Source organism: Cornus florida, unplaced genomic scaffold (genome assembly GCF_030987335.1).
Source record: "Cornus florida cultivar Cherokee Brave unplaced genomic scaffold, ASM3098733v1 CherokeeBrave_3.0.0_Hap2_Chr02, whole genome shotgun sequence".
Taxonomy (NCBI): domain Eukaryota; kingdom Viridiplantae; phylum Streptophyta; class Magnoliopsida; order Cornales; family Cornaceae; genus Cornus; species Cornus florida.
The window spans coordinates 22,172,548-22,197,343 of NW_026775572.1; the positions used below are offsets into that span (position 1 = coordinate 22,172,548).

General features: G+C 32.3%; 3 protein-coding genes across 3 annotated transcripts; 1 reads left to right on the forward strand and 2 right to left on the reverse strand.

Annotated features, from left to right (window-relative positions):
• Window positions 1-492: 492 nt before the first annotated feature.
• On the reverse strand, window positions 493-3,780 carry LOC132294230 (uncharacterized). The gene is made up of 4 exons (XM_059792009.1): window positions 3,595-3,780; window positions 1,805-1,976; window positions 1,014-1,130; window positions 493-816 (listed from the first exon to the last, which is right to left on the reverse strand). The coding sequence occupies exons 1-4, from the start codon at window positions 3,702-3,704 to the stop codon at window positions 694-696; spliced, it is 522 nt and encodes a 173-aa protein (XP_059647992.1). The 5' UTR covers window positions 3,705-3,780; the 3' UTR covers window positions 493-693.
• A 1,878-nt stretch (window positions 3,781-5,658) lies between these two features.
• LOC132294231 (guanosine nucleotide diphosphate dissociation inhibitor At5g09550) lies at window positions 5,659-17,520 on the reverse strand. The gene is made up of 13 exons (XM_059792010.1): window positions 17,216-17,520; window positions 15,969-16,031; window positions 15,724-15,807; window positions 13,995-14,102; window positions 13,711-13,883; window positions 12,756-12,867; window positions 10,471-10,551; window positions 10,327-10,389; window positions 9,388-9,489; window positions 9,054-9,178; window positions 7,549-7,759; window positions 6,777-6,851; window positions 5,659-5,909 (listed from the first exon to the last, which is right to left on the reverse strand). The coding sequence occupies exons 1-13, from the start codon at window positions 17,300-17,302 to the stop codon at window positions 5,844-5,846; spliced, it is 1,350 nt and encodes a 449-aa protein (XP_059647993.1). The 5' UTR covers window positions 17,303-17,520; the 3' UTR covers window positions 5,659-5,843.
• A 1,757-nt stretch (window positions 17,521-19,277) lies between these two features.
• On the forward strand, window positions 19,278-22,965 carry LOC132286127 (F-box/kelch-repeat protein At3g23880-like). The gene is made up of 2 exons (XM_059788397.1): window positions 19,278-20,697; window positions 22,165-22,965. The coding sequence occupies exon 1, from the start codon at window positions 19,379-19,381 to the stop codon at window positions 20,546-20,548; it is 1,170 nt and encodes a 389-aa protein (XP_059644380.1). The 5' UTR covers window positions 19,278-19,378; the 3' UTR covers window positions 20,549-20,697; window positions 22,165-22,965.
• Window positions 22,966-24,796: the final 1,831 nt, after the last annotated feature.

The following is a 24,796-nucleotide window of genomic DNA, read 5'->3' on the forward strand; positions in this document are numbered from 1 at the left end:
CTAATATGCATATAGAGTTTCTCAGTGTCAACATGGTACTTACTGTTTGCTCGAGCAACATGAAGGTAAGACAGTACCACATGAAGAAATTTTTTGAGCTTGCACTTTCCTGAGTTTTTACGCTTTCACTAGACAAACAGAATATTCGATTATCTCCAGAGATAGTATGCAGAAATTTGTTCCAACTCAGATGTCAAGAAAGCGACAACATCAACAAGAAAATCTCAGAATTTAATTGTTGTCCATGTTAAAAACATCTCAAGTTAATACTTCTCAGAAAAAGAACAAAAATAAATAAATAAATAAATATTTGGTTAATAATCTAGACCAAATGTGCTCTAAGCCTATAAGATTCAAAATTCACTAGATTGGTTAGCAATTTGATACGATACAGAACTGCATGCCATACCACTATTTCAACCTCCATAATGAGACATCAAAATTGGTTTATCCCTGAACAACACATATGCAATGGTTAAACTACCAACAAAATTCATTAAAAACCATTCAAGAAATTGCCACATGCAACCGCTACAATAACAAGGTAATATTTGTAACATGTAAACCCAGAATTTGACATATGAATTATCAGATAGAATACCTTTCGGGAAAAAATATAACCAGAATAATCCCCACAAGGAGGGGCTTTAACATCTTAGATTGTAATGCAAATTGAATATAGAAAAAATACAATCATTTCTTTCTGTTTCTCCCTGATAATCCCGAATTCTGAGAAAATTCTGTAAGCCCTTGCCTGAAAGCTCCAAGATTTACCCCATTACCAACCAATATGCTTGTTACACCCATTTTTGAAACCTGAAAAAAATGAAATATTAAAACTTGAAAATGTATAGGTGCCAATACCCACAAAAGAGATTTTCCGGGGAGAAAAAAAGCCTAAAGTAGAGATTTTATTCAATTTCCAGTGCATCTCAACAATAAAAGAATATGGGATTCAACTTCTCAAACATACAAGGATATAACTGATAGGAAAACAATAAGGTTAATCTTACCGATTCAATGTTCCGGTCCTCGTCATCAAAAAAGAGCATTGAATTGAAGGGCATCCCAGTCCTCCGATTAATTCTTTGGAAATGTTCTGTCTTGTGTGTCCAACTTGAAAAAATCTCCTGAAATTTCATCACAATTATTCAAAGGGGTGGCCTTAGCCAATCACACGGATTCTCTCACTAGGGGACGAATAATCACAAATATTCTGGCTAGAGGGTTTAATCAATAACATTATAGCAATTTCAGGCAATTATAAGCCATATTACTGAAGGTACACCAGGAAAAGTTTTGTCTACAGTAACACAAACCAATTTTTTCTCTTTATCACCCCCCTCCCTCTTAATAGAACACACACATTAATCTCTCTACAGGAGTTTTGAAAGTGCAAAAATGAGCAACCAAATTGCCTTTAAGAGTTCTCAAGTGTTAAATTCACTTACTATACGTTTCTATGACCTGTCCATCTATGCCATCAGCTAGATACTAAGAGGATAAGATTGCTTCTAGTAAGAAGTATATAACATGGATGGAAGCAAGGAAAAAAATGAAAAATAGTCCATAAACAAAATGCCATCCACTTAGCTAACAATGAATGCTCCGACTGTTCTTCACCTTAGCACCCTTAATAGAGACCATAGTTTGGCAGCTCAGTCTCGATCAGAGGCCAGAGCTAGCAAGATAGAAGAATTGATCATTTGATCGAATATCTCTCCCATGACTTTTAAGGCTATGAAATTTTACCATATAGAGTCGAAAGAAGCATAATCAAACAAATGGATTTTCACCAGCTCACCTGGGCCACAAACATTGATTTTATTTCCAGTTTGTCAAGAAAAGTCTTTGCTATATCTGCAGTTGGTGATCTAGAGGCAATAGCAATATCAACTCCCTTGTCCTTGAGTGCATACAATATTCCTTTCGCATGGGGGTACAATGATGGCATTTCACGCTTGGAGCGACATTCACTGACAAATACGAAGACATAAATTAACATTAAATATAATATTTTTTTACAGCATTGGTCCAGAAAAAATAATAATTGGTCTAATAGAGGAAACTGGAATATTTTCACCTTAACCCATTCTTTCTATGGTGTTTTGTAAAATAATAAATGAAATAGAACTCATAAATCAAGAGGGGAAAGCTACTGCAAAAGAGCACAAACAGAAGGCATGTGCATGGAAGGTAGAATTAGAACCAGAGAATCAAGAAGGAAGGAGATATAATGAAAACACGGGATGAATATGAAAAGATATCAGCATGATCAGAAGCATGACATGACAAATTATTGCTATTTGTTACTTATAAAACCTTAAATTCAGTGGGTAAAAAATCTGTCTACAGAGTATTCATAGTACAACATAGCTTCTAATTCGGAATACTAAGTAGCCATTCAGATGAGGAAAGGCAGTTCAAAACATCAAAAAAGTTATTTCAAGCTTTTAAATACACACAAATTCATGTATATGAATTTTAAATAGAAGATAAGATTTCGGTAAATTATGGACCAAACAATGAAATTCATCTCTTTTGAACAATGAGGCAAGTATAGTTGCATGTTTGTGGGCAGTAAACAAGTCGGTGAACTTCTATGTATGAAGGTACTTTAAAATTTTATGAAATTGCGTATGAATAATGCTAGTGCATTCAAATAATATGAACTTTTGGAGTTACTTTCTCTAGCTGTTTTTATCACAATCTGGGAGACCTTAACACATCGAACATAGAATGGAAGTGGTCATGCAAATGGGCTGATAGTACTAGTGGCGGTGGCTGTGAATGTTACCAAAATGTCAAAGATAGTGCTGGTGGTTGTCCTAAAGAAGACAGATCTTGAGATTGATTATAGGGTGGTAGTTGTTATGGAGATCAACTGGCAAATTTCAGCTTGCATCCCACGAAATGAATTTGTAATTTAAGGCAGCAAATCGGACTCCCAAACCCAGAAACCAACCCCTTTAATGACAAAAACTGTCCTTCTAATGCCTTGAAAGGAAACAATATAGTGAATTATGTTAGGTGGTGTAAAAGATTCATCGATGATTAGTTTCATGAAAGTTAAAAAAAAAAACTATGCTAAAGTAGATTACCATTATACTTCTCAATGCAATTACTTAGAATTTTTTATGTAGCATTCAATCTATTGCCAAAAACATTTGCCACCAAGCCCAATGGCATCATCATACCCGAGAGCAAAAAAAAAAACATTTTATGTGAATTGTGACAGTGGTTTATATGGTTATTAACAGAAAAATTGCAAATAATTTTTCACTATCGCAAAGAGACAAGCCCATAAAATTGATGTGTCATGTGAAGTTACAGAATCCCCTATTCTTTTTTATACCTATATATATATATATATGTGTGTGTGTATAATTCATTATCAATCGATAGCAATATGAACCCTAAAAAGAAGTAATTTTTTTCCCGGAATAAAACAAAGTAAAATTCCATTAACTAACTAATTGAAGCTAAAACTCGAAGAACATATAATTGGTTGAAGCATTCTCAAACTAACAATGAATTGGAGAGAGAAACATGACAAAACTGACGAAAGCTTTGGTGAGAAAATGTTAAAATTACCAGTAGAAAGGCCAGAGAGTATAGTCGAGATCGAAGACGACCAAACGAGGCAGCACTTGGAACAATCCCATTATCTCCAGCGCCTCGTTCTTCACCCTCTCGTCCCCCATCTCTCTCTCTACAACTCTCTCTCTCTCTACAAACTGGTCCGTTGAATGCAAGGGGACGCGAAGGTGGAGTTTCCGATTAGTCTTAAAAATCGTAAATCACTTTTTATTTTATTTTATTTTATTTTGCATGGTAAAATTCAGATGGACCTGCGGGGTATCATGGATCGTGGAACGCCGCTGCTATCTTCGTTGGTGGATTTGAAGGCATAATCCAACGGCTACGATGACGCAGTCGCATGTCTTCCCAGTAAATTCTACATTTCTAGTATAGCCGCCTCGTGACATTAAACGAGCTGTTGTTGTTATTAATAATATTCCTGAGATTGGTTTTTACACTAATAAAATTAACAAAAGGAATAATTTTTTATTTATTTATTTTTTTTAAATGATGTTTTAGTGGTCAAATAAATAAAATCAAATTCAAAATTTTTTAATTAATGGAGTTTCATCAAATACTAATTTGAAGATAAAAATTTAATGTAATTTATTTTTTTAATTTCTAAACTGCCCTTAGCGACAATCTGGGTTTGACTTTAAAGGATTAGACTACCCCTCCCTCTCTCTTAGAAACACACCGTTCTCAAAGGATTTATTTTCACGAAAAACCCAAAATATGGTCACTCCACCGCCACCACTCTCCACTCTATCTCTTCACCACTAGTTCCCTCTCTCTCTCTCTCTCTCTATCTCTCTCCATCATCACCCACAAAAATCTTAACCCTAGGGTCGAATTGAAAAAAACACTAAAAAATGATCAGATAAAAAGAACATCAACACCACTGATTTGCCGGCCTAAGAAAACCACCATCTCTAATACCTTCCATCACTGCTAAATCATCTGCCGTCACCTTGTCGGCGCCACATCCTCTCTCACTGCAGCCATCGGAGAATCATAGAACCATATGACTATATGAGAGCATGATAACCTCTTTGACAATTTCAAGCAGGGATTGAAATGCAATGAGGCTCTGCCAAGAATTTCACAAAGGACTCTTTAACTTCTGGGGACACGTGTGGGCTTTCAAGAAATGATGCAAATTGTTTTTGTTGTTGTTGCAATTGTGATATTGGGATTTGTGGTGTTGATCGGATATTTGGATGGACTGGGGTATGAGCGGAATACTTGGGAGTCTATTGCTAGTATTTTCAGCATGGAATTCATGAAAATTTCTTATTAAATGGGTAGTTGGGTCATTTCATAGTAGGCAGTTTAGGAATTAAAAAAAAATCTACTGTAAATTTTCATGTCCAAGTAACATTTGATAAAACCAGAAACTAGAGTTTGACTTCACTTTTTTTACATTTGACCACCAAAACATTATTTTTTTAGAATTATTCCATTATTAATAATTAGTTTTAAAAATAATTATTCCATTATTAATAATGGAATAATTCTAAAAAATAATTAATTTTAAAAAACAATCACAACCACTGCAATTCGAACAGACCAATAACATTTACTCTGTTCAGCTATGAAGAAATTCATTACCCTTTGTACGCTGAATAAATTTTTGGGTGTTTAATTCATAAATATTTTTTAACCAATTATTTATTCATTTTGGAATCATTACTAGGTCCATGTTATTAGGACGGTAAAGAATGATCCGTGTTAGCAATTGTTAGTGTACAGTAAAATTACCTCTCCTCTTTTACAATTTAACTTCTCATAAATTTTTGTTTTTCCAAGACTAAGAAAATGGAATTAGAGTATAATACTCTACAATCCATAGATATGCATATGTTAGCTGTATGCAGAGAGGGGAAAAATAAGAGCAGTTTGAGAAACTCGAGAAGTTATTACATGGTCTATGATCAATCATTATTGAACATGTAAATTATTGTATCGAAAATGTGTAAATTTTTTTTTTCTCTCTCTCTCTATATATAATGGTCTCAGACCATCTAAAAATTTATTGAGAAACTGTCTGTCTGTTGCATTGAAAGAACAATAATATAAATGAAATGACAATCCATAAACAGATAATGCCCTGAGCATAGGGACATAATATTCAGCTTAGAGATGCCAGTAAGCCATTTTGAATTCTTTATCATTAACGAAAAAATGAGAGAGAAAAACAAGAGAACACTATCAGTATATTAGAACTGTTTGGTAATACTTGTAACATGTGAAAAGAACATTTAGGAGGAATCTTGTTCTTCGGCACCAGCACTTGCAGCACTCAGGTCCACAGAAAGATCAAGAACCTAAAGTTTAGAGCAGAAACAGGTTTATAAATCAGTCTAAGGGAATTTCAGACCATTAAACTCGAACTCTTGTCGAAAATAAAAAATATGAGTGGAGCGGAAAGCAATTTGTAAATAGCGTATGACCGTGCTCATCTGAAAATAAACTGCAGTGAACTTCTGAATTCAACTCATAAGTTCAGCTGGTCTAATGACTATGATTTCTCTCTCACAACGAGCATAATACACTAAAAAAATCAAACTCATTGTGATTCATTGAAATATTGAATTTAACACTATTCGAAAAAATATATAAAGTGACCATTTCACCATTTTCTAATTAGGAAAAGCCAGCCTTAGATACTGTTAGTGGCCACATATCCAATCCCTTGGCATGCCACAGCTGATTCTATCACATATACTAATCATGATTATAAAAAAAGCATAGGAGTTGTTCTGAAGAGTAAATAAAAGAAACATAGGATTTTTCTCCAGCAATAGAAGCCACAAATGAATGCAATAATTATTATTATTTTTCCCTGGAAATTGAATGCAATAATATTTAAGTACTTCTAATTATCTAATTCCTTATGTGGTTTCTTGATAAGCGTTGAAATCATAATTCTTAACATCTGTTTTATTATTGAAGAACATACTTGTGCTTCATGTTTATTGTGCACGCATATGACATTGCCTTTTCCCATAAGAGATAATTACTAAACACATGCATACTCTCTCATCTTACAAAAGGAGTCATTTGAAAGCTTTTATTTTATTTTTATTTCTTTCTTTTCCATTTATGACATGTTTTGAAATTTAACAGGTGATCAAAAGTCAATTAGATTTCATTTGTGACCCTCTTACCAAAAATCAACACCAAAAGCTCACCTTTCCAGTTATCTTGCTGTACATGGCAATTACATCTTTTACCGTGGACTCGAAGTGTGTCGTTGCGTCGTAACTCTGCAAGGAATCATGATTTCAGTATCTAATCAGTAACATTTGGTCCTCAACAAAATACACAACGGAATCCAGGAACCTAGTGCCAATTTCTATAGCTTACAGTAAGTAGGAAGAACCGAAGAAATTATGATTGAAGCTACTTTAATATTGACACCATTTACAAAGACTGTAAAAAGTAAATTGACAAGGGGTAGCCTGTAAGGCCTTTTGAAATGACAAGCAATAATACTTTTTAAAACAACAAGCAAATGCACATTATCAAAATGTTGAACGCATTGATGAAATTTTCAGTCTCAGAGAGCGTAAAATTGTTTGTAGCCAAATTCAATGTTAGGCACCAAGTTCTCACTACATGCAACTGATTCAAGAAAAATAGGCTAGTTCACTAATTCACTAGATTAGGGGAGTTCATGTATCACATATATTAATCACTTGCCAAGAAGCACCAAATCATATCGGGTTCCTATACCAATTACGGTATAGTCTTTCTTGGTAGATATCAGCAACAATATGGTCATTTGGATATATTTCAAAGACAAATGGAATATTTTCATAGTGAGTACCATGGCACAATTCCTTAGGTTTCAGAGTTTCACCATTTCAAGCTGTTAAATAAGTGAAAATGGAAGCATCGACAATGTTTAGTTGTAGTCATGTAGAAAGGTCCAATAAACAAAACACATGTATGTCTACTTACAGTAGATATGAAGCAGTTGTCAGTGTCCTGGTTGTTAGTAGGCACAAATCTGTCATAAGTTTCATAGAATATCTCATCTACAGGTCCAAGTAGGTCTACTCCGGGCTTCAGTTCCGCCTTAGGGTTGTCAGTCTCTGCTTCTGTTGAAACAAAGGCAATGTATTTCCCCTTTGGAGCCACATTGTGAGCATAGGAGCAACAGAAAAGATACCTGTAAAGATTAAAATGTTAAAAAACACATATTAGCAAGTACCATGAACGAAGAATTTCTAAGGCATACTAATATTTTCATTTTCTATAACTTCTCCGGTAGGCTTGTGCACTTAAAATTGCAGAATGAACTGATTGGCACTAAAATTTTCTGAGAATTCCCTTACAACGTTTTATAATTAAGGACAAATTATTATCCTTTTGCAAATAACCCCCTTGAACTAAAAATTGCCCCCCCTAAACTATTGATTTGTTGCAGTCAAGGACAAACCCATCACAAAAGACTATTTTACCCTTTCTCATTAAATTAATTTTATTATATTTTCTCTTATCTAAATATTAATTATACTTATTTACCTTAATTTTATTATCAGTATCGATCTATCATAAAAATGGAAAAAATTAAATAGATTTAACTAAAAAATACCTTCATTTTCATGCAAGATATTTATGAAAAAAAAAAATTTTACTTAAATTGTTTTAAAATTTTCTACTTAAGATTTTTTTTTTGAACAATTAATACAAAAATTAAAGATAAATTTATGCAAATTTAATGGAGAATATGTCATCAATATAGTATGAGTTTTTTTTTTCATAATTTATTTCAATAAGAAAAATAAATTAAGTGTAATTCAAAAATAAAGGGCATTATGGTTATTTAATGAAAAGTAGTCTAGGCATTGGGGCATTTTGCAACCGAATGAGATAATTCAGGGGTTATTATGCACAAAATATAGTTCAAGGGGGTTCCTTGCAAATTCGGATATAGTTCAGGGTTTTTTATTTACACATTACCCTATTTTGTATTTACTATTTAATTCAGGTTTTCTTGCCAAGGGAATTCTCAACTTGTTTTGACAAGACAAAAGCAGTGAACAATATTCTGTGATGCCAAGTGGTGTAAGCCTCTCTCTCTCGGCTGTCGTATTGGAGCAGTGCTTAAGCTTATTTTTTTCCACTGAATGTTGTGTTTGGCCCAAACTTCAATTACTGGCTATAATGCTAAAGAAATGTAAGGGAAACCCCTTTTCTATGGCTTCTAATACAAAATCTGGCTGATCTTATGACTAATATTGCTTCAGAGAAAGAGCCAACCTATCTTAACTTCCAGTAGACAAATGAATGATGGAGAAATTACAATGTCTTGAACTTTAAGATTTTTAAATACACAGAACACACAGAGATACTTGTAGGCATACTCGCATGGGAGTGATATGTGTATGTATCTTTATGCAATTGCCTTTTGTTGTTCGAAGGAAACTAAAGAAGTGAGCTTAGAAAATTTGCAAACATACATATCTGATTTACGACCAAGCTGCTTCTGCGGCAGAATGACCTGGACTGAGTGAGAATCATTGGTTTCTGGGATTGGATGGCTCATTATACATATAGCACGAGCAACCTTTCCAACCTTCTGAACCTGTTACAAACTAGGATTTCAAAAGAAATGACAATTCAAAACATAACATGCATTAGAAATGAAGGCCACCTAGGCAAAAAAAAAAAACTTTTTATATTTCCTTTATACAGGAAATAGGTATGAACATGCAAACAGTAAGATTTTTCACATCAGTGCGTTCTAAAGCAATAGCTGCAACTCATACTATTTTAAAGTTTTTCAGACATTACCTTATTAGATAAATATGATGGATCACAAACAACTTTCTTACATTTAGCAGTTTCTCCCTCAGAGGACACTCCAAAAGCTTTTCCATCAGCATCAAATTCGACCTGTAATCTCAAGTATCAGAGGAACAAGGCTGTGATTCAAACAATTAAAAATTTACCATAACACAAATAGTCTCTAGATCGATCTGTTTATTATTTGCTAATGCATGAAGCAAGTGGAAGTTTTAAAAGACAATAAGATACACACAACTGTACTAGAAAACTAGTTGAACTCTGATTGTTAAAAAACCGTAACTATCAGAGAAAACAATTATAAACAATGATATTAAGATTCCTCAGAAAATTGGCCATGGTGTAGGTTACTAGGTTAGATATAGGATTTTACTGGTTGAGCCTCTGATTCATAGAGAGATGTCCTAAAAATGAGCCCAAAATTTTCAACTTAAAGCTAGGATGAACCACTTCTTTCACAGCTTATCCTCTTCATGGAAACAATATGTGTAAGAAACACCATGATGCTTCCCGAAATCTAGTCATGCAGGGGATCGAAGAATGTGTTGCTAAAATTTATATAAAAAATTAGTTTAAAAATATTGCATTGAAGACAATCAATATCTTATTGTAATGGATTTGTTAAAGATTATTAGGGGAATACTTTATTATGTCTCGAAATAGATTCACTTTTTTATTTTTATTTTTAATCTCCTGTATGGAAAATAGACTCACAAATTCAAATTTATTAGTGCGACAGTAAATGTGTTACTTTGAAAAGGCTAGATGTAAGTGAGAAATATATCAGCCTCAGTAATACATTAAATCCCATCCAAGTACTGTATACAGAAGTCAGAAATTAGGTGGACCCCAGGGCATAATAAGGATCATATACCTGATAATAATAGATAAGCTTTTCTAATTACAAGAATACTGCAACAAAATTACCTTACAATCTGGCTTGTTGAGCATGTAAGTGCCACCATAAACTGCACTTAAACGTGCAAATGCCTGCCAATAATAAAATGCACTGTATCAAAGAAACTCAATATAGCTCTCTACATAAACAGCATGTTACACATGGAAACAAACCTGAGGCAACTCTCCCAAACCATACATTGGATATATATAAGGAGATCCTCCTTGAAACCGTGCTAGAGACTCTGCATAAAGCTTTTAAAAATGCCAAAAACATAGGCAAATTGTAAGTTCCATTAACAGACAGTTTCAGACAAGGTCTTACTGGAAGAATAATAATAACAAAATTCTTCAGACAAGTATAACAACAACAAAATGTTATGTAATGGTTAAACAGAAAAGAGAAGAAAATGATAGACTTTTTATTTCTTTCTCCTTTACATTCCCTTGTAAGCAAGAGCCTGAAATGAATTACAATAGCTAAATGATGGTGTGCATATCGGTCAGCCATAGACCCCCAGTTACTGGATCTAATCTTGCATCAAAATTAACAAAATTCAGCATATAGTGACCAATTCAAGGTGAAAAATGGGGTTGCTCCCTTGAATTAAAGTTGAGCCAAAAGATTCCGATTCAAGATAAATTCATGAGGAAGTGGTATCTCTTTAGGATCTACGCCAACGTTTAGAAATTGGTTACCAGCAAAGATATGTACTTGATGCCAAAAAAAGGCCCAATGAGCAGAAACTCGAGCTAATTCTGTGAGGTTTAAAGGTTATGATTGGCTGACAAAAACTGTTCCTTATCTAAAAAGGATATCCTTATTTCCTCGCAATCTAAAAAATGAGGGGATTTGAGAGGTGGCATGTATATCTTACGATAGGTGGGAAACCTTCCAGTCAAATTGCTATAATTTAGTTGCCAAGAGATTTTCTTGAACATAGAAGAAAACAGATAATTGAGAACTGTGAGAAAGGCATGCATGATACAGCATTTTGTTAAAACCCCTAATGTGAATGTCGATCTTATTTACATAAAAATTACTTGTCCACAGATGCATGTCATACTATTTTTATTACAGCTATAATTTAATAAGATTATTGAATCCAACTCGATGGCTCTTCAACATTCACCCACACAAATATTCAAAAGCTCCAAAAGAAGTAAATACTTATAATTTATATATGCATTTACAACCAGATCCTTGTGTGATCATGTCCACATTTCATATTTTGGGAGATGCCCTGTCAAAGTCCACAAATCATAACCTTTATCTAAAATATGAACTTCATTAAAATATATATCCATTAATAGATAGTGCCATGAAATTTATCAACATAGAAGGCAACATCCTAAATAATTAAGATAGACTCAACTTGATATTAGGAATCCAACAATTGAGGTATAAGGTAACTGGAAGCATGTTTAAATAAAGAGAGTACCAGTGGCACCAAACACAACTGACATCAGATCCAATGACAAGGGGTACTTAGAAGGCACAAATCTAACAAATGAGGATTTATGTTTTTCTCCACACGACAGGAAACAATATCTATCTGTATTCTTATAAATGTGAATTTGAGAACCAAAAAAGGACATCTTTTAACAGAAAAGTAATTCGTTATTGCAAGAGACAGAGTCCAGACCCAAAAAACTTCTTCCTCTGCTGCATACACAATAAGATAATTACTACAGTTTTTTTTAGAGGAAAATACTCGCAGATTTGTATGAGGAAATAAAATGAAACACATAATGGGCATCTCATGAATTATTATTTTTCCTTTCAAATGCATACTCTACATTTGATTTTCGTTTTCAACCTTTAGGACCCTTGTCAAACAAGTCAGATTTTGAGTTCCAAGGCTCCAGAAAGGCACTTGCACAAGTTCTTATATCATTAGAAATTTAGCATAACCCGGGTAACAAAGTAACGTCGACTATAGAGTATGAACTCTCTTAATTAGAATAAGCTTACAAGAACGAATTAATGGTTCAGCTCATAGTGACCTTTTCCTAATAACCAGATGATGTTTATAAGATGAAAAAATATTTTGGCCAAATTATTCTATAAAAATTTATAATTATTTGTGCTCTGCCATATATTATAAATATATAACAGCATCTACATATCTGTAGACTCATGCTGAGGTAAGGCTGTCTGAGTCTCTCAAGACCTGCAGTGGCGAGAGCGTCGTGCACAGGGCTAGACCTTCTATCAACTAGAAATTATAAAACACGAGATACATGAAAACAATGACACTACCATCATATTTTTGTTAAATGATTATAGATCAAAATAAGAAGAGCACTACACAGGTAACACCCATAGTGGTTGAATAAGAATATAAGGAATTAAAAGAATTATGCACATATGTTATTTAAATGAAAAAATGGTTGAAAATTCCAAACATGAAACGTCAGTATTCAAAATATAGAAAAAGAACATATTTTTTTTTCACCTTCATTCTATTCAAAAAACCCATAGCAGGCTCATCCAAATAACTATCATCAATTTGAAGTGCTAAGGCATGACCTATAAAGTCAATTGTATCATCTTCAAGCTCATATTTTCTGCATCAACAGACAAGTTGGCATGAGTAACCTATATGATCTGGAATTTATATTGTTGAAAAAAAGGAAAATTGAAGCTAAAAGTCAAATTAGGGCCATGTGCTTCTCCTTATCTTCATGATATTCTTGTTTAAAGGTTCCACTGATTTGATGCAGAAGTACAATTATATTAAATGTTTAAAGAAATAAGGGGAAAACGACATTATTAATGCAACCAGAGATGCTGTTACAAAATGTATAAAAAAGAAAAATCAAATAGAATGACCAAGAATTGTATACCATCAATCTGTTTTCAATTATGAAGAAGTAATTGGAACTTCTGATTGAAACTTGGACTTCAATCCCTTATGCATTAGCACATCCATTTTTTGCGCGTCTTGAAAGCACAATTACTTTTTCACCTTATTAATATCAAATAACCAAAATATCGCTCATCATAAATATATAGGGACAACCATCTAATAATTCTCATATAGTTTTCCTGTAGAAATAGCTGAGTTTTGATTTTTCAGCAATGACAGTCAGATTCTTTAGCAAGTGACTTGTAAAAGATTTTCTGAAAAACAAAAGGAACTGCACTTTATATGGTTATTACTCATCAGTCACTATAAATCTTTTGTGCTTCCTAACATATATGACAAATCAGACAGTGAGTTCCAATCCTTTTGGCGTTGACATATAAAATCGGTTAGTTCTATCACTGTAAGAAAGAAGGTGTTACTAAGGAGAGGTGAACTCACAATTCTCAGCCAAAAAAAGAAGTAAGTTATTGCAAGTTCTCACCAATAGGCTTGAGTAAATATCACTCTATAACAGGTAATTAAATGAGGATGCGATATATACGAGATAAGGTCTCTTGCTGTAATTTTGTTCAAATCCAGTCCCTCGTGAGATTTAGGATCATTCTCTTCATAGTCTTGTACGTAAATAAAGAACTTTCGAGCACGGCGCTTCTCAAAAAGTCCCATCAACGTGGATTTCAATGCTTCAACATCAGTTGCTGGAACTTTGTAAATCTGAAAAAATAACAGCTTTTTTTAATCTTTTGGGAAGTCCAACAAAAAATTAACATTGAAAGACTGATTTCTGTAGAATATAATACGCTAATTTGTGAAAACATCACATACCTTTCCCTTGTTGTACACAAAACTACCATCTACAGCCTTAAACTTCAGATACTTGGTCACATTGGTATGGATGAGAACACGGACCAAACTTCCATTTGCCATCATGAACTATCAAAGCAATGGAAAGATTTTTCAACATAAATACATCTGACATAAAAGAAGGCATACATAATTGGGAAATAAACTGCCAGGGAAAGAACTAAAGGATACAAGGTGAAATGGCAAAAACATGTCATTATTATTTTTCTTTAATCACCCTTGTAATCAATAAATATTGGTTCAAGAACATGTTTACGCAATTCAATTTTATTTTCAGAAGTTTCATTATATCATCTTATATCCAGTGAAAATTTTGCTTAATTTGAGCAACTAAATTAAAATATCATAAGTTCATAATAAAATGAGGTAAATCACCACCAGCCAACACACAATGTGTTCAAGTTATGTTACAAAAGGTTTACAAGCAAAACCTAATCTCATAGTCAACATAAGTAGCAATTCAAATCCATGTAGTTCAATGAACATAATATTCCAAATTTAAATTATGGAGTCAACTCATAAAGATTCTTATTTCTTTATTTTTTTTGTTCAATGAATTGAGAACAGAAATATATGAAACCATTAAATAAAAAAAAAAAGTAGCAAATCTATTTTTAATATAGAAAAGTTAGCTGCTGCACTCTATGCTCTTTACTTTCCATACAGCATTTCTCTCTTTCAATGTTGATATATCTTTCTTGTGAGTGATACTTTGGGAAGGACAATTCATCTCTTGCCCCCTCCCCCTCCACATGAAAAATTTATGGTTCTTAAAATTCATCCACCCTCTCACAAGTCAATTACTATTTTTTTCTTTACCCTTCATTCTCATGACAATATATTAATGTTTTTCAGGAAAACATTTCTATCAACACTAACAAAGCAAGGCACATAGTTTTCTTCTACAATAGTAGATAATGATGGTCAAGAGATTAAAAAACACGATTATGGCAACGTATACAAACCTTATATATTGTGTATTTGAACATCCTAAAACTGTTTCACAATATTAAATATTAAAACATAAACTTCCCTTCATGATAATAAGGTTCTCTCTGAAATTAATAATTCAATCTACCTAAATAGCATATGAAAATGAGAGAGAACTTTCTAAGGCAAATAGTTCCAACTTCTATAAAACAAGATGTAGTAAACTTTTTATTTTTCTTTGTGGTAGTAAAGACAAAATGTTGTTGGAATGTATCACCACCTATTGTTCGGCCATGCTAGGTATAAATAGCAGTACAGGCAACTTTGGCAATACAATACATGTAAACATTTTTGCTCCGTTATGGCGGTTGGCAATATGATGTGATAGTCAATTTTTGTCCAGCATCCAATTTTCAGTTAGTACTGTCACATATCAAAAACCTTAAGAAATTATGACCACACAAATAAGTATTGGGCAAGACATGACACTTGTGGTGAAAATCAAAAGCAACTTTCCCAAAGGGAATCAAACGTGTTAAAAAGAAGAACGAATATTTAATATTGTAAATATAAATCAAACAAAAGTTCAAAAAAGAAAGACTTGATGAGACAAAACAGACTACATGAAGATAGTAATATATAAAAAAATTCTGTGTCAACAACACATTTTAACGTTTAGAAGCATTCAAAGAAAGAAAGAAAAGAACTAGAATTATCTTGTCATTAGATACACAGACCAACAAAGTTGTATTCTATATACCTTAGGTATCATATCAACATTGTACTCTTTGCCAGAGCCTAAGTTTTCTGGAGGATTGTCATTTCCCCTGAAACGCTTCCAAAGCTATACAATACATATATAAAGGTAAGACATAAACCAGAGAGACAGAGAGAGAGATGGTTGTATTTCTCAAACTGGGATGCAGCAATGCCTGCTCCAAGTGGACCTCTGAAAGCTAGTTTAGGAGGGAAAATGTGCTTCCGTGTAACTATAGAAAAATTCACCTTAATAAGATTAAGAGAGGTTGAATCTCCTCCATAGTAGTCATTTCTGTCCATATGCAATACCTGTTCAAGATGATACCCAGTGAAAACATTAGACAAAAGAATATTCAATTATCTCTAGATAGTATGGAGCAGCTTGTTCTAACTCAAATGTCAAGAAAGCAACAACATCAACAAGAAAATCCCAGAATTTAATTGATGTCCATGTTAAAAACACCTTGGGTTAATACTTATCAGGAAAAAATATAATAATAATCTCAGGTTAATAATTTATACCGACTGTGCTAAGCCTAGAAGATATATGAAACAAGATAATTCACTAAATTGGTTAGCAATTTGATATGAGATAGAACTGTTTGAACACTTTTACAGTGATCAAACAAATTAATACAATGTCCATGCAGCCAGTCACTATCCAATCTAGCAAATTAATTAAAGGCATCGATTCAAACTGGTGCCCCTAAGTTGGGTGCAAAGAGGATATAGGTTTAACATTTGGAATTATTTTGATATAAGTGGTTGCTCAGAGACTATAACTCGCATCCTCGCAATTGATAACATAAGCTTTTACCGGTTCACCAAACAATGAACCCAAAGTAGCACATCTCAATTATTCATTGTCAATAGTATAAGTCAATGTAAGACATCTGAATTCAAGCAAATATGAAAAACATGTATGGAGATTCTGGGATTTATTAATAAGGAGTTTCAGAGTCTATTGTCTTATAATTTTTCTTTGTTGAATATTTCTTTCTACGCACACAAATATATAATATAAAACTATATATATAAGAGTACATCTTCAAATAAAAATAAAGGGTTTTCAGAAGTAATTGTCAGGAATATCACCTTGATTCTTCCAAGATATTGTTGATCAAAGACAACTTGATAAGTAGATCATCAAACATTGACTAGATTAGACACAAAATCTATTGGCAAGCACGTATTTAACATCCAAATTCTACAAATCTTTTTGTTCCATAATTATTCAAATATATATATATATAAAATAAAATTAAAAAAAAAAAAAAAAAAAAAGCAAAGTTCAGTATATTTTGTATAATAAAAAATAATAATAAAAATAAAAATTGAACAAGTCACAACAACATTTTACTGACAAAGTTATTATCAAATCAACAAAAAGATCACAAGTGTAAACAAGATTGAAACATTAATACATTGAAGATCAGTATATATATATATATATATATATGTAAGTTGTATGTGTAGAGAGAGAGGGGATTTACTTTGAGTCCGTCGACTGAGAGAAGACCGCTGAGAATGCATTCTTTGAGACCGGTGCCAAGAACTATGACGTCGTACTCTTCATCCATACCGATATACAAATTGCAAAATTTCAATTATAACATTGAAAGAAGAAATGACGATATACATATTTATATATACACACACATAGAGGGAGTGTGTTCTTTCTTTGTCACGGAGAAGAACAGGTCTGTAGCGGGAGCGCAACGAGAATAGCGTAAAAGAAGAATTTTCAGTATCCTTTTTACAGTGCGTGTTTTTTACGCTCTATTAAAAAAATAAAAATAAAAATAAAACAGGGAGGAGCATATGAACACGCGTAATAAAATAAAAATTTTCTTTTTACAATGCGAGTTTTAACACGGTTGGGTGTCTTTGTCCATTTTACTAAATTTGGAGCCTATTCAAAAAAAATACTTATTTTATAGATGGTTGCATGTTAAACCTGGAGTGTTAGTGTAATTTATCCAATTATAAATAAATTACTAATTTAAAACTTAAAACTGGAAATTTTGTTATTTGCAATTTTTAAAATTTATATTATTATTTTAATTAATATATAATATATTTTAAATTAAATTTAGTCTCATTCTTTTTTTTTTAAATAATTATAAAATATTTTTTAACTTTGTCCAACAAGAAAATAAAATATTCAATATTTCTAGTCGTATTCGATACAAGTTCGGATCGTATCTACATATCTAACAAGTGTCCAAATATCGTCACAAGATCTTACTAGAAGTGCCCATATTTCCTAACTTAAAACAAATGATTGAAAATAAATAAATAATTAATTCCTTTTTATATTCATTATATCTTTTTTTACAAATACTCTATACATTGAGAAAAATATAAACCGATTCTAACTTAAAACAAATGAATGGAAATAAATAAATAATAATAAAATAAAATAAAATAATTAATTCCTTTTTTATATTCATTATATTTTTTTTACAAATACTCTATACATTAAGAATAAATATACAATGATCGAACCTTTATCACCGAATATGACTTGGCTTGGTCCACGTCAGATTATCTTGCGCTCACATCTAATACTTCACCATTAAAGTCTAATTCAACTTTAACAACAATATTTCATTGTCTAATTAATAACCATGTATATACCATTACCGAAAAAATAAAGAGGTAAAAAAATTAAAATAGTGAAAAAAAAAAAAAACTGTTAGTTGACAATATTTTAAAACAGTTTTAAGAAAATTTAGGTTAAAAAAAAAATGTTCAAAGAGAAATATAACAGTTTTCTATTTTTTTTTTTTTTTTTTTTGACCCAACTTGTGAGAAATGAGATGAAACTCCGAAAAAACAAAAATGGAGGGGTACAAATTAAGTATGATGAAAAGTTTTGTTATTTTTTTAAAAATGGAAGGAAATAAAATAAAAGACTTAGAAAGTTTATTGAGATGCACTTATTTCATGATTCTATTCTCTTTAATAGTCACTTTTGCTTTAATAATGTTTAGTATAATCTTTTTATTTATCATCTTTATTTATATAATTGTCTTAAATGTAAATAGGTATTATTACTATTATTGTTTGTTTTCATATAATGCCTCTCTTTTTCCTTCATTATTTTTCATTTTTTTATAATTCCTTTCCTTATTTTTTTAGTTTTCCATTTATAATTGTATCATCTTTTTTCTTTTCTTATTTTTTTTTTCAAAACAAAAATTACAATATTTTTTTATAATTGATCACTAGTTTTGATCATTATAGCAATTAACAAATGACTATCAAAGTAATTAATGCATATTAAAGTTTTAATTAATAACATACATGGTGATTGAAGCTTTAATTACCAATAAAAATAATAGATTAAGATGAAACCTAAAAAAATGTATTGTAGCTTTCTAAAAAAATAAATTACCTTATTTTTAATATGAACTTCATTATATTTGATGGTGACATACACTTTATAAAGTATTTATAAAACCGTAGACTTTTATTTGGTGGGGCAAAATTAGACGACTCTTATATATTTGTTTCTTCGCTGAGTTGGTACGTACTAGGTTCTGTCAAATTATACACGAAGTAGGAATCTATTAAGTTCTACCCAACCTAACCTTATTTGTGGAAAATTGTTTTGAAATAAGCTAGGGTTTAACTGCGAAAGCATAGAGATAATGGCAAAAGGGAAAAGCAGAGCATCGTCAAGATCTAATCTTTTTGCTCTCCCTGAAGAAATCCTGATTCAAATCCTTGTTAGATTGCCGGTAAAATCACTAGTGCAAGTGAGGTCAATCTGCAAATCATGGTACTCTCTAATCACTGATCGTAGCTTCATTGAGTCACATCTCAAACATCAAACAAGCCCCAGCAACAACAACTGCATTCCTCTCTTCCTCTTTAGGTACAAACCTGGTTGTGACATTTACAGTCCCTGGCGTCACGCAATACGCTATGATGATGAATCGTTTGGTGAGTATTTTAAACCTAAGCTTCCAGTACATATCAGTTGCTTACGCGTAGGTGGGTCTTGTAATGGTTTAGTTTGTCTGTATGGGAGACCAATAACGGCATCAAGATTGGGACCGCCCATATATTTATGGAACCCAGCACTTAGAAGAATGAAAACCCTCCCAGAACCTCCAAGTCTTGATCCCACTTTGGGTGCTTATTATAGTGTCTATGTGGCCTTTGGCTTCGATTACCGTGGTAATGACTACAAGGTAGTGGAGATTATTTGCTTCCCACCAAAATTACATAAGAATAGTTTGTTCATAGTTAATGTTTATAATCTAAGCACAGATTCTTGGAGAAGAATTAGTGTTGCCTCCCCTTCATGTAAGATTTGGATTGGTGCCCTACCTGAAATCATGAATGGAGCTGCTTATTGGATTGCATCTGTGAATATGAAAAGTGAGAACTCTCTTTATACCCTTTTGCAATTCGATTTGGGTGACGAAGTTTTTAGAGAGATAATACTGCCAGATGGTGCTCGGTATATACTACCAGAAATTGCGGTATTGGGGGAATCACTCTATCTTTATAATTTTTGGGGGGGTAAAACTTATCAGTGTGATGTGTGGACAATGGAGTGTAGCAAAGTGGGAAGTTGGACAAAACGATTTACATTTCGTTTTTCGGATGCCAATGTGAATGATTGGAGTAAGATTGGCTTTAGAAGGAACGGTGAGATTCTGCGACTAAATCACAAAAATTGTTTGGTGTCTTACAATCTTGACAACAAGCAAGCTGAAGATCTTGGATTCCATGCCTGTCGAATTTCATTTTTACATTCTTATGTGGAGAGCCTTATTCTACTTCGTAAGGAAGATTCTTATTCCACGTGATCAACATAAATTGACGTGCATTGTGACCTGGCAGATTTTTATGATGCAACAATTCACTAGCAAACCAACATCTCAAGAAGCAGCTGGATTTTTAGGGGTGGCATCAATATATAAAAATTAAAGAAACCAAGAAACGATGAGAAGAAGAGGTGTGATATAAGTTATTTACTCATTTTGTCATATTATTAGACTTGTGTTCATTGCTGCTGCTGTTTTATTATTATTATTTTTGGAGTTCCAATATATTGATTTAATTTGAAAATTAAATTTGCATCAGATTCCTTTTTGAATGATAATCTATTGCCATTGCTACGGTTGAACAATATGAACTTGAAGATTGGGTCATTATGTCTGCAAATTAAAAGTAGGTTGTGTAATGTTAACTTTTTAGTTCTCCAAGTTACCTTTATATACCTGAAATACCAGATGCAGGTGGCATGTTGCCTGCCAGGACTGCACCAAAGTGCAAAACTCATTTCTTGTTCTGTTGTATATTAATATTGGCTTCATTTTTCGATCTTGTACGGTCTCGTACACTCCTCAGTCCTCACTCACTAACAAAAGACTACAAAAATGACTATAAAATGACGCTCCTAAGCAATCAAAGGCATGCATTTTGTATGCAATAGACTATATATTCTGTCAACATTTACCTTTTTGACTAGATATTCTGTCAACACCACTACTGTTTAAAAAGCAAGTAGTCATCTATCAATATTCAAGAAAAAGCTCATCCTCTTGCTTATTCTTGATGCCATCTTCTATTGGAATTTGTATTGAGCTTTGTGCTAGATGATTTTTACGCCCACTAAGAAAGCATCCTTATCATGTTCAACCTATGCATCAACGAGCTGGTAGTCTTGTTCACCAAAAGAAACCACTGCCAGTATGGTTGGTTTTATTTCTCAAATATGTTGTACTCTCATGAGTATAGGGGATCCCCATCAGAGAGTAACTATAAGCACCAATAAGTTTTTTCTGTCAGATAAATTAAGGAAGAACAAATTATTGTAAACACTAGGATGATTATTTTTCTTAGTTTCATGTGATGGATGACCTTACTGGTTTGACATGTTGTTGTTAATGTGGTATCTAAAATGAAGCAAGTACTATATGTTTTTGGGAGGTTATAACACTGGATGAAAGTTAACCTTTTAAAGTTAAATGTCCAACAACATTATTATCCAAAACATTGTAAGGTATGATATGTATCCCAGTAGATTAGATGATATTCACGATATTTTTTGTGCAGTGTTTTCGATAGAATAAAGAATTAATTCTGTTATCTACATTTCTGGAAGGTCTTGTTTTGTTTTGATGTGTAGAGGAAATTCCAACAGCCCCAATGTCATACAAGTAATGAGGATAATATAGATAATCTTAATTATATAAAGAACACAATGAACTAGCATCAAATCCAATGTAGCAGAGAAAAGGTTTGTATGTTTGTCTAGTGATTTCTTGACCAATGTATCGGAGAACAGGCTTGTATGCTTGTCTAGTGATTCCTTGCATTTTTGGTATGTTTAAATGACTGTCACATGTCATTTTAACATATCAGTAGCAGGGCCTTAAAACATGCCTTACCGACAGAATTGTATGACTCATCTTCTCAGGCAGTTTTTGTGCTTCTGACATTGGAATAGTCGGCAACTCAGGCTTTGGCAAGTTCAGGACTTGTAGGCACTGCTGGCAGCTAATGCTTGTATATAGTTGACCCTCCCTAATTCTCTATTTATCAACTCCTCCAATTTGGATCATCATGGGACTACCTATCTCGCATTTGGGTTCCAACCCGGAGTTGATGACTACAAGATTGTGAGGATTTTGTGCTTGGGGCATGAGATGCATAAACCCTACAAAAATCAGATCCTAAGGATGTTTATGGTCTAAGCACCGACTCTTGGAGAAGAATTTATGTTGCCCTTTCATGTTATTTTGCTGTGAATGGAGCAGCATATTGGATTGGAATGAAGAAAACTGATGACGGTTTTGGTTGGTTATTTACTTGTGCGTTTTTTAGGAGGTAATGCTGCTCAATACTTTTATCCATACACCCCAGTTTTGGGGGAATCACTTTATTTTTTCTGAATTTGTAATTTTTTTTTTCCTAGTTGGTACTCACACACACATGCCTCTACTGAGGTTCGAATCCCTGACCTCTCTTTGAAAAGTAGGGGCTTGGTACCGCTAGGTCGGCCTGTTGGTTGAATTTGTAATTTGGATGGGAGTGTATGTTATTATGACGTATGGACAATGGAGTGTGGTGTGGTAAAATGAGTTCTTGGACAAAACGACTATTTATTAATTTCCGGGACATATATTTGAAGCTAATAGGCTTGATAAAGAGCTGTGAACTGCTACAACTGAACCTCAAGAATGATCTGGTATCTTATAATTTTGTGACCAAGCATCTAGGAATCAATGCAAATTTTGTGACCTTCTGTGCATATTCTTATGTGGAGAGTACGATGATATTTTTCACTGCTACGGTGGCCAGCATTAATTTGAAACTTGATTCGTTTATGTCTGCAATACAATGTGTTAATTCTCCAAATACATATGATCTTGTTGAATTATCATATGCAGATAGTAAGCCTTGTGCATCACTTGTGCTACATATTTTCATGTGTACATAATGAAGCCTGGTACGTTAAATATAATTTTACAGAAGTTCCTCTGTTTTGAGTGGTTATGTTCCCCTTTTCTTCAAATTTCAATCAGATTTCGGAATTTACTTAAGCACAAACAGATCGAGCACACTGCAAACATGTGAAATGTAATTTATTTAAAACCACACAAATTAATTTATTTATGTTGAGAGCCCATTGAATTCATTTAGGCGACGCAAAAAAATGCTATCAACCATTACTTTTCTCATATATGGTGCACACTCTACAGGTCTGTGAGGAAGACTTTAGCATCAGTTTTAGTACTAGCATCTCTCTTAATTTTACTTTTAATTCATTATAGCCTGAAAATTGTGCCCATGGAATTCATTTACTTCAATGAAGACTTTAGCATCAGTTTTAGAAATAGCATATCTCTTTCTTTTCCTGATCATCTTTTCTTGAATAGGAAACTAAGATTAGTGATGAACACTTTTTCAGCTTGTACTGAATACTGACTCGAAAATAAAAATAATAATAATAGTGCTTAAAAAATGGACTTTGTTAGCCTAACACACACACACACACACACACACACACACACAAATGATTGTGCATTGTTTAATGTAATTGCAAGTTTATTAATCCATTTTATGGGTGTATCTTTACTTTAGCCTACCAGCTTAAATTTGTTAAGTTAAATTATGTTTTACTTATCCACTTCTTGTACTTTCACATGTACTTTCTCAATGCAGTTGACCATATTTGATTGTATGCGACTTAAAAGGGAAAACCTAAAACATTTGACTGTTGAATGGTATTTTGGGCAATAAAATCCTTTTTTTGTTTTTTTTGTACATTTTTCTCAAAATAGCCTCCAGTCACTATGTTAAGTCACCCTCTGAGGGGTATTTTGGGCAAAAAATATCCAATACACATGGACAATATATATATATATATTAAAACAAAAATGCTACATAAATTATGTATATAAATACATGTATATGCATTATGTATAATACAGTATATAATATATTTATCATAAGTATATTATAATAAATTAAAACTATTAAATAATTTCTCTTTTATGTGATACAGTAATTGTAATACTATTCATATATCATATAATACAGATAGGGTATGTAATAATATAAAATATCTATTGCATAATAATATTAATAAATTATATAAAATAAATAAAAATTATATAATAAATCTAAAATATTTTTGTCTAAAAAATAATTTAAAATATTATATAATATATCATATATTAATATATATTTTTTATTACTATTTAATATGTAACATTAGTATATAACATAAATTTTGTTTGAAATAAACAATGCACCTAGGAAAATGTTTTTGCACTACAATGCCAAAAATATAGAAAACATCATTTTTTTTTTCTCTTCTTTACAAAAATGAAAATATATATTTTTATTATAGAAAAGTATAAACACATTATTAAACTTAATTTTTATTTTTATTTTGCAATTTTAGAAGTTGCCAACAAAAATAAAAGAGAAAAAAAAAAAACAAAACATTTTTTTAATTAAAACATGCTGGTTGTGTTTCTCGATTAGCTTTTTATACAATATAAAGTTTCTCTCTCTTATTTTTAATAACAATAATTTTTTTC

Bases quoted from the DNA above. Each gene is read 5' to 3' on its own strand.
- LOC132294230 (XM_059792009.1), bottom strand. From the start codon at position 3,704: ATGGGGGACGAGAGGGTGAAGAACGAGGCGCTGGAGATAATGGGATTG. The intron at 1,131-1,804 runs GTGAGCTGGTGA...ATGAAATTTCAG, and splicing joins AATCAATGTTTGTGGCCCAG to GAGATTTTTTCAAGTTGGAC. The intron at 817-1,013 runs GTAAGATTAACC...CATTTTTTTCAG, and splicing joins AGGACCGGAACATTGAATCG to GTTTCAAAAATGGGTGTAAC.
- LOC132294231 (XM_059792010.1), bottom strand. From the start codon at position 17,302: ATGGATGAAGAGTACGACGTCATAGTTCTTGGCACCGGTCTCAAAGAA. The intron at 14,103-15,723 runs GTATATAGAATA...TTGCTTTGATAG, and splicing joins ATGTTGATATGATACCTAAG to TTCATGATGGCAAATGGAAG. The intron at 13,884-13,994 runs GTATGTGATGTT...TTATTTTTTCAG, and splicing joins TTGTGTACAACAAGGGAAAG to ATTTACAAAGTTCCAGCAAC.
- LOC132286127 (XM_059788397.1), top strand. From the start codon at position 19,379: ATGGCAAAAGGGAAAAGCAGAGCATCGTCAAGATCTAATCTTTTTGCT.